The sequence below is a fragment of the Catharus ustulatus genome, chromosome 40 (assembly GCF_009819885.2).
Source record: "Catharus ustulatus isolate bCatUst1 chromosome 40, bCatUst1.pri.v2, whole genome shotgun sequence".
In the NCBI taxonomy this organism is placed as follows: Eukaryota; Metazoa; Chordata; class Aves; order Passeriformes; family Turdidae; genus Catharus; species Catharus ustulatus.
Genome location: NC_046260.1, coordinates 366,102 through 381,139, shown reverse-complemented (window position 1 = coordinate 381,139; position 15,038 = coordinate 366,102). Strand labels below are relative to the sequence as shown.

The 15,038-nt window shown below is 43.9% G+C and overlaps 1 protein-coding gene across 2 annotated transcripts; it reads right to left on the bottom strand.

The window, feature by feature from the left end:
* Positions 1-786: 786 nt before the first annotated feature.
* Positions 787-14,846, bottom strand: CLN3 (CLN3 lysosomal/endosomal transmembrane protein, battenin). Of its 2 annotated transcripts, XM_033084543.1 has the most exons (14): positions 14,807-14,846; positions 14,511-14,574; positions 14,047-14,122; positions 13,888-13,941; positions 13,087-13,166; positions 12,112-12,197; positions 11,705-11,777; positions 10,691-10,831; positions 9,716-9,854; positions 8,766-8,834; positions 8,444-8,499; positions 6,525-6,618; positions 2,395-2,538; positions 787-1,132 (listed from the first exon to the last, which is right to left on the bottom strand). In XM_033084543.1, the coding sequence occupies exons 1-14, from the start codon at positions 14,835-14,837 to the stop codon at positions 1,013-1,015; spliced, it is 1,227 nt and encodes a 408-aa protein (XP_032940434.1). In that variant the 5' UTR covers positions 14,838-14,846; the 3' UTR covers positions 787-1,012. The 2 variants fall into 2 exon arrangements, with proteins under 2 accessions (XP_032940434.1, XP_032940435.1); XM_033084544.1 differs by lacking the exons at positions 11,705-11,777; positions 13,087-13,166.
* Between the last annotated feature and the right edge of the window lie 192 nt (positions 14,847-15,038).

The window sequence follows — 15,038 nt, the reverse complement described above, 5'->3', positions numbered from 1 at the left end:
GCATTTTAAATAAAAATAGACATTTTAGACGCAAATTCTGTTATTTTTACCTCAGAAATCGCCAATTTTTACCTCACAATTCGCCGGTTTTTACCTCAGAATTATCGATATTTAACCTCCCAAAATTCGCCATTTTTACCCAAAAATTCTATATTTTACCCTCTAAACTCAAGTTTCTTAAGGATAATTAAACATTTTAAATAAAAATCGACATTTTAGACGCAAATTCTGTTATTTTTACCTCAGAAATCGCGAATTTTTACCTCACAATTCCCGATTTTTTAGCGAGCCAGGCCCCACGCCCAAAAATAAAAACAACAATAAAAATTTAAATTAAAAAAAAAAATTTAAAATTCTGGTGGTCACTCAGTGGTCACTCCATGGCCAGTCCAGTGGTCACTCAGTGGTCACTCAGTGACCAGTCCAAGAGTCACTTCTGTGGTCACTCAGTGGTCACTTCCAGCGTCACTCTTGACCAATCCTTGTGGTCACTCAGTGGTCACTCAGTGGTCACTTCCAGGATCATGCTTGACCAGTCCTTGTGGTCACTCAGTGGTCACTTCCAAGACCATTCCGTAGTCACTCAGTGGTCACTTCCAAGACCATTCCGTGGTCACTCAGTGGTCACTCAGTGACCAATCCTTGTGGTCACTTGGTGGTCACTCCATGGCCTGTCCAGGGGTCACTCAATGACCACTCCAGGGGTCACTTCCAGGGTCACTCTTGACGAATCCTTGTGGTCACTCAGGGGTCACTCAGTGACCAATCCTTGTGGTCACTCGGTGGTCACTCCATGGCCTGTCCAGGGGTCACTCAATGACCACTCCAGGGGTCACTTCCAGGGTCACTCTTGACGAATCCTTGTGGTCACTCAGGGGTCACTCCAGGGTCAGTTCCAAGGTCACTCAATGGTCACTCAGTGACCAATCCTTGTGGTCACTCAGTGGTCACTCAGGGGTCACTCAGTGTCACTCAGTGGTCACTCAGTGGTAACTCAGTGGTCACTCAGTGGTCACTCCTGGCCGCAGAACGCCGCGTGAGCCCCCAGGCCGACCCCTCCGGCCGCGGCGATGGCGACTTCGGCCATGAGAGTGACCACGGCCACGGCCAGGGGCTGCTGGGGGAGGGGCACCTGTGGGGACAGCCAGGGGTCACTCAGGGGTCAAAGGTCACCCAGGGGTCACTCAGTGGTCACTCAGGAGTCACTCAGGGGTCACTCAGTGCTCAGTGGTCACTCAAGGTCACTCAGGGGTCATTTGGACACTCAGGGGTCACTCAAGGTCACTCAATGGTCACTCAGGGGTCACTCATTGGTCACTCAGGGTCACTCAGGGGTCACTCAGGGGTCATTTGGTCACTCAGGGGTCACTCATTGGTCACTCAACTCTCAGTGGTCACTCAGTGGTCACTCAGGGTCACTCAGGGATCAGGGGTCAGAGGTCACTGTGGTCACTCAAGGTCATTCAGCGTCACTCAGGGGTCATTCAGGGGTCACTCAGGGGTCACGCAGAGGTCACTCAGGGGTCATTCAGGGGTCACTCAGAGGTCACTCAGTGCTCAGTGGTCACTCAGGGGTCATTCAGGAGTCACTCAGGGGTCACTCACTGTCACTCATTGGTCACTCATGGTCACTCAGGGTCACTCAGTGGTCATTTGGTCACTCAGGGGTCACTCATTGGTCACTCAGCTCTCAATGGTCACTCACTGGTCACTCAGGGGTCACTCATTGGTCACTCAGGGTCACTCAAGGGTCACTCAGGGGTCATTGTGGTCACTCAGGGGTCACTCAGGGGTCACACAGGGGTCACTCAATGCTCAGTGGTCACTCAGTGGTCACTCATTGGTCAGTTGCCACTCGGGTCACTCAGAGGTCACTCAGGGGTCACTGTGGTCACTCAGGGTCACTCGAGGTCACTGTGGTCACTCACTGTCACTCATTGGTCACTCAGTGGTCACTCAGAGGTCACTCAGAGGTCACTCAGGGTCACTCAGAAGTCACTCAGTGGTCATTCAGGGGTCACTCAGGGGTCACTCAGTGGTCACTCAGTGGTCACTCAGGGGTCATTCAGGGGTCATTTGGACACTCAGGGTCACTCAGGGTCACTCCATGGTCACTCAGTGGTCACTCAGGGGTCACTCAAGAGTCACTCAGTGGTCAGTTGGTCACTCAGGGTCACTCAGGGGTCACTCAGTGGCCACTCACTGTCACTCATTGGTCACTCATTGGTCACTCAGTGGTCATTCAGAGGTCACTCAGAGGTCACTCATGGTCACTCAGAGGTCACTCAGGGGTCACTCAGGGGTCACTCAGCTCTCATTGGTCACTCATTGGTCACTCAGGGGTCACTCATTGGTCACTGAGGGGTCAGAGGTCAGAGGTCAGAGGTCACTCACCTGCTCCCCGACGTTCCCGAAGGCGTTCCCGTAGGCCCCGCCCCCCAGCAGCCCCTCCCCCGCCGCCAGCGCCGCGGCCAATCCCAGCCAGGGCAGCAGGTGATTGACAGCCACGGCGGCCAATAGGAACAGGGCCAGCAGCGCCTGGGGGCGGGGCCAGGGGAAAATGGGGAAAAAAGGGAAAATTTTGGGTTAAAATTGGGAAAAATGGGGAAAATAAAATAGGAAAAAGGGAAAATTTGGGTTGGAAATGGGAAAATTGGGGAAAATAAAATTTAAAAAGGGGAAAAATTTGGGTTAGAAATGGGAAAATTGGGGAAAATAAATGGGAAAATTTTGATTAAAAATGGCAGAAATTGGGAAAATTTGCGTTAAAATTTGATTAAAATGGAATAAAATGGGGAAAAAATGGGGAAAAAATGGGGAAAAAATGGGGAAAAAATGGGTTAGAAATTGGAAAATTGGGGAAAATAAAATTTAAAAAAGGGAAAAATTTGGGTTAGAAATGGGAAAATTGGGGAAAATAAAATAGAAAAAAGGGGAAATTTAGGTTGGAAATGGAAAATTAGGGAAAATAAAATTAAAAAAAGGGGAAATTTGGGGTTAGAAATGGGAAAATTGGGGAAAATAAAATTTAAAAAAGGGGAAATTTGGGTTAGAAATGGAAAATTAGGGAGAATAAATGGGAAAATTTTGATTAAAAATGGCAGAAATTGGGAAAATTTGGAATAAAATTGATTAAAATGGAATAAAATGGGTAAAAAAATGGGGAAAAAAGGGAAAATTTGGGTTAGAAACGGGAAAATTGGGGAAAATAAAATTGAAAAAAGGGGAAATTTGGGTTAGAATGGGGGAAATTGAGAAAATTTGGAATAAAATGGATTAAAATGGGCAAAAAAAAAGGGAAAAAACAAAGGAAATTGGGAAAAATTGGGGAAAATGGGATTAAAAATGGAATAAAATGGGTAAAAAATGAGGGAAATTGGGAAAATTTGGAATAAAATGGGTAAAAAAATGGGGAAATTGGGAAAAATTGGGTTAAAAATGGGGAAAAATGGAATAAGAATGGGTAAAAAACGAGGGAAATTGGAAAAAATTTGGATTAAAAATGGGGAAAAATGGAACAAAATTGAATAAAATGGGGGAAAAATGAGGGAAATTGGGAAAATTTGGGGGAATTGGGAAAAAAAAGGAATAAAATTGAATAAAATGGCTTTAAATGGGTAAAAAAATGGGGAAATTTGGAAAATTTGAAATAAAATGCAATAAAACTGAATTAAATGGGGTAAAAAATGAAGGAAATTGGGAAAATTTGGGGGAAATTGGGAAAAAATGGAATAAAATGGAATAAAATTGAATAAAATGGGTAAAAACCCAGGGAAATTGGGAAAATTTGGGGGAAAAAAGAAAAAATTTAATAAAAATGGGGTAAAAAAATGAGGGAAATTGGGAAAACTGGGGAAAATTGGGAAAAAATGGAATAAAATGGAATAAAGGGGGAAAAAATTAGAAAAATTGGGGAAATTTGGGGCAAATTTGGGGGAAATGGGTTAAAAACGGGGGAAATTGGGAAAAAATGGAATAAAATGGAATAAAATGGGAGGAAAATGGGGGGATTTTGGGAAATTTGGGGGAAATTGGTTAAAAATTGGGGAAAATGGAAAAAAATGGGGAAATTTTGGGGGAAAAATTGGAGAAAATTCGGGTAAAAAATGGGGGAAATTGGGAAAAATTGTTTAAAAATGAAAATTTGGGTTAAAATCGAGAATTTTGGGGGGTTAAAAATGTGGGAAATTGGGAAAATTTGGGGAAAAATGGGTTAGAAATGGGGAAAAATGGGGAAAATAGGGGAAAATTTGGAATAAAATCGGTAAAAAAACAAGGAAATTAGGAAAATTTGGGTTGAAAATGGGGAAAAATTGAATAAAATGGGGAAATAAATGAGGAAAATTGGGAAAATTTGGGGAGAAAAAGAAAAAATGGAATAAAATGGATTAAACTGGAATAAAATGGGGGAAAAAACAGAGAAATTGGGAAAAATATGGGAAAAAAGGGGAAATTTGGGTTAAAAAAGGGGAAAAAATGGAATAAAAATGGGGAAAAAATGAGAAAAATTGGGGAAATTTGGGGGAAATTTGGGGGAAATGGGTTAAAAAACAGGGAAATTGAGAAAATTTGGGTTAAAAATGGGAAAAAGTGGAATGAAATGGGTAAAAAAATGAGGGAAATTGGGAAAATTTGGGTTAGAAATGGGAAAAAATGGAATAAAATGGAATAAAATGGGGAAAAAATGAGGGAAATTGGGAAAAGTTGGAATAGAATGGAATAAAATGGGGAAAAAAATGGGGAAATTGGGAAAATTTGGGGAAAATTGGGAAAAAATGGAATAAAATAGAATAAAATTGATTTAAATGGGGTAAAACCAGGGAAATTGGGAAAATTTGGGTTAAAAATGGGAAAAAATGGAATAAAATGGGGGGAAAATGGGGGAAATTGGGAAAATTTGGGGGGAAATTGGGAAAAAATTGAATAAAATTGAATAAAATGCGAAAAAAATTAGAAAAAATTGGGGAAATTTGGGGGAAATTAGGGGGAAATGGGTTATAAATGGGGGAAATTGGGAAAAAATGGAATAAAATGGAATAAAATGGGAGGAAAATGGGGGGATTTGGGAAATTTAGGGGAATTGGTTAAAAATGGGGAAAAATGGGGAAAAATGGGAAAAAATGGGGAAATTTTGGGGGAAAAATGGGAGAAAATTTGGGTAAAAAATGGGGGAAATTGGGAAAAGTTGTTTAAAAATTCAGAAAATTTGGGTTAAAATTGAGAATTTTGGGGGGTTAAAATGTGGGAAATTGGGAAAATTTGGGGAAAATGGGTTGGAAATGGGGAAAAATGGGGAAAATAGGGGAAAATTTGGAATAAAATGGGTAAAAAACCACGGAAATTAGGAAAATTTGGGTTGAAAATGGGGAAAAATGGAATAAAATGGGGAAATAAATGAGGAAAATTGGGAAAATTTGGGGAGAAAAAGAAAAAATGGAATAAAATGGATTAAACTGGAATAAAATGGGGGAAAAACAGAGAAATTGGGAAAAATATGGGAAAAAAGGGGAAATTTGGGTTAAAAAAAGGGAAAAAATGGAATAAAAATGGGGAAAAAATGAGAAAAATTGGGGAAATTTGGGGGAAATTGGCGGGAAATTAATTAAAAATGAGGGAAATTGGGGAAAATGGGGAAAAAATGGGAAAATTGAATAAGAATGGGTTACAGATGGGCAGAAAGGGGGAAAAGAATGGAATAAAATGGAATAAAATAGAATAAAATGTGTAAAAACCCAGGTAAATTGGGAAAATTTGGGGAAAAAAGAAAAAATGGAATAAAAATAGGGATAACATGGGGAAATTTGGGTTAAAAATGTGAAAATGGAATAAGAATGGGTTACAAATGGGGGAAATTGGGAAAAATGAAATAGAATGAATTAAAATGGGGGAAAATGGGGGAATTTGGGGAAAATTGAGTTAGAAACTGGAAAAATAAATTGGGTAAATGGGAATAAACTGGGTAAAAAAACGGGGAAATTGGGAAAATTTGGGTTAGAAATGGGAAAAATGGGAAAATGAAATAAGAATGGTTTAGAAATGGGGGAAAATAGGGAAAAATGGGGAAAAATGTGGAAAATTTTAGGGGAAAAATAAGAGAAAAAGGGAGAAAATTTGGGTAAAAATGGGAGAAATTGGGGAAAATTGTTTAAAAACGAAAATTTGGGTTAAAAATCGAGAATTTTGGGGGGTTTAAAATGTGGGAAATTGGGAAAACTTGGGGAAAATGGGATAAAAATGGGAAAAAATGGGAAAAAAATAGGGGAAAATGGGAAAAAATGGGAAAAAATGAGAAAAAATGAGAAAAAATGGGGGAAAAATGGGGAAAAATGGGGAAAAATGGGGAAATTTTGGGTTAAGAATCAGGGAGATGGAGGAAACTTGGGGGAAAATTGAGAGGAAAATTGGGGAAAATGGAGAGAAAATCGGGGAAAAAATTTGGGATATTTGGGATTTGTGGGGTGGATTTGGGATTTGTGGGGTGGATTTGGGATTTGTGGGGCGGATTTGGGGTCGGGGGTTCCCACCTGGGCCAGCGCCAGCCCCCAGATCCTTCGCAGGCGGAGGCAGCGCAGGGAAGAGCGAGAGACGAAAACTCCGGCCTGGTACAGGAGCTGCAGCCTGGGGGGAGAGAAAATGTGGGGCAGGAAGGGGTTAAAGTAATTTCATGTCCATATAAGGACACACCGGGCTATAACGCACACTTCCGGGTTGGTAAATTTCCCAACTTTGTCCATATAAGGACACACCAGACTATAACGCACACTTCCGGGGTTGGTAAATTCCCAACTCTGTCCATATAAGGACACACCGGGCTATAACGCACACTTCCGGGGTTGGTAAATTCCCAACTCTGTCCATATAAGGACACACCGGGCTATAACGCACACTTCCGGGGTTGGTAAATTCCCAACTCTGTCCATATAAGGACACACCGGGCTATAACGCACACTTCCGGGGTTGGTAAATTCCCAACTCTGTCCATATAAGGACACACCGGGCTATAACGCACACTTCCGGGGTTGGTAAATTCCCAGCTCTGTCCATATAAGGACACAGCGGGCTATAACGCACACTTCCGGGGTTGGTAAATTTCCCAACTCTGTCCATATAAGGACACACCGGGCTATAACGCACACTTCCGGGTTCGGGGAAAAATTGAGTCCAAAGTGTGCAGCTTACAGTGGTGAAATTACAGTAATTCCAAAAAAATCTCCTTAAAAATCCTTAAATAATCCCCAAAAAATCCTAAAAAATCCCCTAAAAATCCTAAAATAATCTGAAAAACTCCTCAAAAAAATCCCATAATAATCTTTTAAAAATCCTAAGTAATTACCCAAAAAAATCCCAAAAAATGCTTAAAAATTTCTAAAAAAAAATCCCTCCAAAAATTCCTAAAAAAATCACGTAAAAATCTTAAAAAATCCTAAAAAAAATCCCCAAAAAAATCGACAACAAAAATCCCCAAAAAATCCCAAAAAAATCCCAAAAAATCCTTAAAAATTACTAAAAAAAATCCCTCAAAAATTCCTAAAAAATCCTAAAAAATCCCCTAAAAATCCTTAAAAAATCCCAAAAAAATTCAAAAAAATACCCCCCAAAATCCCTAAAATATCCTTAAAAATTACCCCAAAAATCCCCCAAAAATCTCTAAAATAATCCCATAATAATCCTAAAAAATCCTAAAAAATTCCCCAAAAAAATCTCAAAAAAATCCCAAAAAAATAAAAAAAAATCCAAAAAAATTACTAAAAAAGTCTCCCAAAAAGCCCTAAAAAAATCCCATAAAAATCCTAAAAAATTCTAAAAAAATCCCCAAAAAATTAAAAAAATACCCCCAAAAATCCCTAAAAAAATCCCAATAAATGCCCCAAAAAATCCTTAAAAATTACTAAAAAAATCCCCCAAAAAATCCCTAAAAAATCCCAAAAAAATCCTCAAAAATTACAGAAAAATCCCAAAAAATCCTTAAAAATTACAAAAAAATTCCAAATAAATCTCAAAAAAATCCCCTAAAAATCCCCCCCAAAACACTCCCAAAAATCCTAAAATAATCCTAAAAAATCCTCAAAAATTACCCAAAAAATCCCCCAAAACCAAAAAAAATCCCAAAAAAATCCACAAAAAAATCCCTAAAAATCCTAAAAAAATCCCAATAAATAACCCAAAAAATCCTTGAAATTTTCTAAAAAATCCCCCAAAAATCTCTAAAAAAATCCCGTAAAAATCCTGAAAAAATCAAAAAAAAAATCCAAAAAAATCCCAAAAAAATCTTCAAAAAATCTCAAAAAAATCCAAATAAATCCCAAAAAAATCCCGCAAAAATCCCTAAAAAATCCTAAAACAATCCCAAAAAATCCTAAAAAATTCCCAATAAATCCCAAAAAATCCAAGGTTGGAAAATCCCCCCTCCCCCACCCCCAATTCCCGCCCCTCCCCCACTCACGTGCGGTACTGGGCGCTGTGGGGGAGGGGCGAGGAGGGGAAGTAGAGCAGCTCCATCTGAAGAGGGGGAGGGGAAACGTTGATTGACCCCTCCTGACCCCTCCCCCACCCCAAATTTATTACTCCAGCCCCTCCCCCACCCCAAATTTTCCATTTCAAGCCCCTCCCCCACTCAAAATCCTCCATTTTAGGCTCCTCCCCCACCTGATAAATTTCATTTTTAGCCTCTCCCCCACCTCCCAAGCCACGCCCACACCCTCTCAAGCCCCGCCCACACCCTCTCAAGCCCCGCCCACCCCCTCCCAAGCCCCTCCCCCACCCACCAGCCCCTGGTTGACAAAATATTCGGCGAAGTAAACGATGGCGAGCGGCGCCCCCTGCTGGAGAGCGGCCTGGAAAGGGGGGGAGGGGCGGGGTCAGAGAAAGGTCACGGCGGGGTCAGCCCCTCCCCCACCTCCCAAACCCCTCCCCCACCCTCTCCTCAAAATTCCTGATTTTTAACTCAAAAAATTTCCTGGTTTTTGACACAAAAATTCAGATTTTTAACCCAAAAATTCAGATTTTTTACCCAGAAAATCCCAATTTTAACCCCAGAAAAACCCCTTTTTTGCCCCCAAAATTCCCACTTTTCAAACCAAAATTCTTCATTTTTTAACCACAAAAATCCCAATTTTTAACATTAAAAAATCTAAATTTTTAATTGAAATCCACCATTTTATATCCCAAAAATATCTCACTTTATTTTACCAAATTCTCCAATTTTAATCCCCAAAATTCCGAATTTTTTACCCAAAAATCCTCAATTTTTTAACCTAAAATTCCCCTTTTCTACGCCCCCAAAAACCACCATTTTTTCCCAAAATCCCCAATTTTTAAACCCAAAAAATTCCCAATTTTTTGACCCCTAAAATCCTGATTTTTTTCCCCCAAATTTCCCTTTTTTCACCCCTAAATTCCTTTTTTTCCCCCCCCAAAATCCCAAATCTCCCCCCCTCAATTTCCCCTCCATGGCCCCGCCCCCTCACCTTGGCCACGCCCCATCCCTTCATGACCACGCCCCCTCATTTTGACCACGCCCCCAGCCTTCTGTGGTCCTGCCCCTCATTTTAGCACCACTTCCGGTTTCTCCCTGGCCACGCCCACTCATTTTGACATCACTTCCGGGTTCTCCCAGGCCCCACCCCCACATTTTTCATCACTTCCTGGTTGTCCCTGGCCCCGCCCCCTCCTTTTAGCACCACATCCGGTTTTCTCCCTGGCCACGCCCTCTCACCTTGGCAACACTTCCGGTTTGTTCCTGGCCCCGCCCCCTCGTTTTGGCCCCGCCCCCCGAGTCCTCGCTGGCCCCGCCCATTCCGGGGGAGGGAGGGAGGGGCGGGGGGGGAGGGGCGGGGCCCAGCAGGAAGAAAAAACTGAGGGGAAAAAAAGGAAAAAAAGGGAAAAAATTAAAATTTAAATTTTTATAAAGTGTGGGAGAAAATATTGGGGGGAAATTGGGATTTTTGGGTAAAAAAAATTGGGATTTTGTGGTAAAAAAATTGGGATTTTGGGTGTGAAAAAAGTGAAATTTTGGGTAAAAAATTTTAAAATTTTGAGTAAAAAAAATTTGAATTTTGGGATTTAACAAATTGGAATTTGGTGGTAAAAATGTGGGATTTGGGGTAAAAATATTGGAATTTTGGGGTAAGAATTTGGGATTTTGGGTAAAAAAATTGAATTTTTGGGTAAAAAAAATTAGAATTTTGAGGATAAAAAACGCAATTTTTTGGGTAAAACGTTTGGAATTTTGGGGTAAAAAATGGGAAATTTTGGGTAAAAAATTGGGATTTTTGGTGTGAAAAAAAAGGGATTTTAAGGCAAAAAATTGGGATTTTAGGGTAAAAATTTGCGATTTTTGGTTAAAAAAATTAGGATTTTTGGGGCCAAAAAATGGGAATTTTAGGGTAAACATTTGGGAAATTTGGTGTAAAAAAATCGGAATTTTTTGGTTCAAAAATACAAATTTTTGGGTAAAAAGATGGGATTTTGGGACAAAGAAATCGTAATTTTGAGGTTCAAAACTACAAATTTTGGGGTAAAAAAATTGGAATTTTGGGGTAAAAAATTTGAATTTTTGGGTCAAAAAAATTCAAATTTTGCTGTAAAAAATTGGGATTTTGGGGGTAAAAAACAGGAATTTTGTGATAAAAAATTGGGGATTTTTGGAAAAGGAAATTTTGGGTAAAAAAATGGAAATTTTGGGTCTTACCTGGCGAGCATGAGCGGGGGCAGGACCAGCAGTGGCAGCAGCGATTGGGGGAGGGGCAGCAGCGCCCGGAGCCCCCAAAACCCCAAAGCCCCGCCCAGCCCGGCCGCGCCCGTCCCGGCCGACCAATGGGAGAGCCCCGTGCTGAAAAAGGGGAGGAGTCAGAGTTAGGCCACGCCCACAGAGCCCAAAAGGGGAGGAGCCAGTCAGGCCACACCCACAAGGTGTTTTCTGACCAATGGGAGAGCTCTGAGATAAAAAGGGGAGGAGTCAGAGTTAGGCCACTCCCACAGAGCCCAATGTGACCAATGGGAGCGCTCCAAGTTGAGAAAGGGGTGTGGTCACAGTCAGGCCACGCCCACCGAGCCCAAAAAGGAAAGCGTCAGTTAGGCCACGCCCACAGAGCCCAATCTGACCAATGGGAGAGGTCTGAGGTGAAAAAGGGGAGGAGTCAGAGTCAGACCACGCCCACAGAGCTTTTCCTGATCAATGGGAGCGTTCAAATTTGAGAAAGGGGCGGGGTCAAAGTCAGGCCACGCCCACAGAGCCCAAAAGGGGAAGAGTAAGTTAGGCCACGCCCACAGATTGGTTCTTGACCAATGGGAGAGCTCTGAGTTTAAAAGGGGAGGAGTCAGAGTTAGGCCACACCCACAGAGTGGTTCTGGACCAATGGGAGAGGCCTGAGATGAAAAGGGGAGGAGTCAGAGTTAAGCCACGCCCACACAGCCCCACCCAACCTGCTTGACCAATCAGAGAGCCTTGAGATGGAAGGGGGAGGAGTCAGACTTAGGCCACACCCACAAGATCGCTCCTGACCAATGGGAGAGGCCTGTGATAAAAAGGGGCGGAGTCAATCAGGCCACACCAAATTTCCCCCAAAATTTTGGGGTTTTTTGCCCCTCCCCCACCCCCATTTTGGGACATTTTCTTTTGCCCTCATTTATTTTTTTCCAATTTTTTTTTGCCCAATTTTTGCCGATTTTGCCCCAAAATTTTTGGGTTTTTGTGTTTCCTTACCTGGAGTAGGAGGCAGCCAAGGTCAGGAAGGTGACCTCACCGAGCCCCGCCCCCACGCTGCCCAGAGCCACACCTGAGTGACCAAAGAGTGACCCTGAGTGGCCCCTGAGTGACCTCTGACCTCTGAGTGACCCCTGAGTGACCCTTGAGTGACCCCTGTGACCCCTGAGTGACCCCTGTGACCCCTGAGTGACCCTGAGTGACCCCTGACCCCTGCGTGACCACTGAGTGACCTCTGACCCGAGTGACCCAAGTGACCCTGAGTGACCCCTGACCCCTAAGTGACCCTGAGTGACCAATGAGTGATCCTGAGTGACCCCTGAGTGACCCCTCAGTGACCCTGAGTGACCCCTGAGTGACCTCTGACCCCTGACTGACCCCTGAGTGACCCCTGAGTGACCTCTGACCTCCCAGGCTGCTCAGGCTCCCACTGGCCGAGGCCACGGCGCTGACTCCGCCCCACAGGCACAAGGCCACGCCCACCGCACGATACCTGTGGGGGGAGGAGCCAGGAGGGGGCGTGGCCACATCTGGACACGCCCCTTCCTTCAAAACCAAATCTTTAAACCCAAAATTTCCCTTTCTTAAACCAAAAATTTTCTTTAACCCCAAAACTTCCCTTTTTTAACACAAAATTTCCTTTTTTAACCCAAAAATTTCCCTTTATTAACCCAAAATTTCCCTTTTAACCCCAAAGTTTCCATTTTAAACCCAAAAATTCCTGTTTTTAACCCAAATTTTCCCTTTTTAAACCAAAAATTTCTTTTAACCCAAAATTTCCCTTTTAACCCAAAAATTTCCTTTCTTAACCCCAAAATTTCCCTTTTTTAACACAAAATTTCCTTTTTTAACCCAAAAATATTTATTTTTAAACCCAAAAATTTCCCTTTTTTAACCCAAAAATTTTTTTTTAACCCAAGAATTTCCTTTTTTAACCCCAAAGTTTCCCTTTTAACCCAAAAATTTTCTTTTTCAACCAAAAATTTCCCTTTTTTAACCCAAAAATTTCCCCTTTTTAACCAAAATTTCCCTTTTCCAACCCAAAAATTTCCTTTTTCAACCCAAAAATTTCCCTTTTTTAACCCAAAAGTTTCCATTTTAACCCAAAATTTTCCTTTTTTAACCCAAAATTTCCCTTTTTAACCCAAGATTTCCCTTTTTTAACCCAAAAAATTTCCATTTTTTACATCCCAATCTCCTCATCCTTTAATCCCTGCTAATTTAATCCCCACCCACTTAAGCCCCACCCATTTAATCCCCACCCAGTTAAGCCCCACCCATTTAAGCCCCACCCCTTTATCCACCACCCCTTTAGGCCCTGCCCCTTTAAGCCCCACCCCTCTAAGCCCCGCCTACCCCTTTAGGCCCCGCCCAGCCCTCACCTGTAGGGCAGGTAAGGCCCCAGCAGAGGCATCAGCAGCTTCACCCCCAGCCCGGGGACGACGTCGGCCAAGAGCACGGCCTGGGCCACGCCCACAAAGCCACACCCACTTTAAACCACGCCCCTTTAAACCCCGCCCACTTGAAACCCCTCCAGTTAAGCCACACCCGCTTTAAACCCCTCCCATTTAAACCACACTCACTTGGAACCCCTCCATTGTTAGGACACACCCATTTAAGCTCCACCCACTTTAAGCTATGTCCTTTAAGTCCCACCCCCTTTAAGCCATGCCCATTTAAGCCCCACCCCTTCAAACCTCTCCCATTTAAGCCCCACCCCTTTAAACCCAGCCCATTTAAGCCCCGCCCCTTTAAGCCTCACCCTTTAAACCACTCCCATTCAAGCCCCACCCACTTAAGTGCCACCCTTCTAAACCCCACCCCTTTAAACCCAGCCCATTTAAGCCCTGCCCCTTTAAGCCTCACTCTTTAAACCACTCCCATTTAAGCCACTCCCATTTAAGCCCCACCCACTTAGGCCCCACCCCTTTAAGCCCCACCCATTTAAGCCCCATCCCTTTAAACCTCTCCCATTTAAGCCCCACCCATTCAAGCCCCACCCACTTAATCTCCACCCATTAAACTCCCACCCCTTTAAACCTCTCCCATTTAAGCCCAACCCACTTAAGCCTCACCTCTTTAAGCCCCTCCCATTTAAGCTCCACCCCTTTAAACCTCACCCATTTTAACCCCACCCATTTAATCTCCACCCCTTTAAGCCCCGCCCCTTAAGCCCCACCCACCCCAGTCCCCACAGGGTTGCAGTCGTGCCGGGTTCGATTCCTTGGCTCCTCCCCCTAAAAAACAAAACCACACCCCCCAAAACAGGATTAACCAATCAGAAAAAAGGGGCGTGGCCTCCCAATGATGGGGGCGTGGCTTAAATGGGCGTGGCCACTCACGGGGCGTGGATCCAGCAGGTCCCGCGCCGCGCTCAGCATCACCACGTACGGGAGGTTGTTGCACAATCCCAGAATCCTGTGCGGTGGGCGGGGCTTAAGGGGGCGTGGCCACGCGGGGTGGGCGTGGCCACGACCTGGGCGTGGCCATGAGGGAGGGGAGGGGTTAAAATGGCACCATTTTGGCGGGAAAATCGAGAGGTTTGTAGGTGGGGGAGGGGCTTAAAGGGGTGGGGTCAGATGTGGGTGTGCCCTGTATGGGCGGGGCTTAAGTGGGTGTGGCCATGACGCTATTTTGGCGGGAAATTTATGAGGTTGGGTGAGGGTTCGTACATGGGCGTGGCTTAGATGGGCGTGGCCCATATGGGTGTGGCAAAATGGCGCCGTTTTGGCGGGAAATTCGGGGTGTTTAAGGTGGGGGCGGGGCATAAAGGGGCGTGGCCAGTGGCTGGGGGTGGGGTACTCACCAAAAAGCGGCTCCGATTCGCCAGGAGGGGGTCGGGGGTGGTGGGGGAGGGGCGGCGTCTTCGGCTGTGGGGGAGGGGAGAGCTTTAGGCGCGAATTTTGGGGTAAATTTGGACAATTTTGGGCATTTTTGGCTCCCGGTCGCATTTTAATGTCCCGCTTTCCCATTCCCGCTTCCCCTTCCCGCTTCCATTTCCGCTCTCTAATCCCGGTTTCAATGCCCGCTGTTAATCCCGATTTCAATCCCGAATTCTCGCTTTTTAACCCCATTTTTTATCTCATTTTTTTTCTCCCTCACCCGGCGGCAGCAGCGGTTCCTCGTCCGCCATGTTGGACGCCGGTCACGTGACGCCGCCATCACGTGATCGCACCCCCCACGTGAACGCGGCTACTCCATATTTAGCATGAGGGCGTGGTCTCATCAACATAATTTCCATATAAAGATATACAGTAGGCGTGGCTTAGCGCAGCCTTAACCATATATAGAAAAATTGACCATATATGGAGATTTGTGGGCGGGGTTTGCCCCC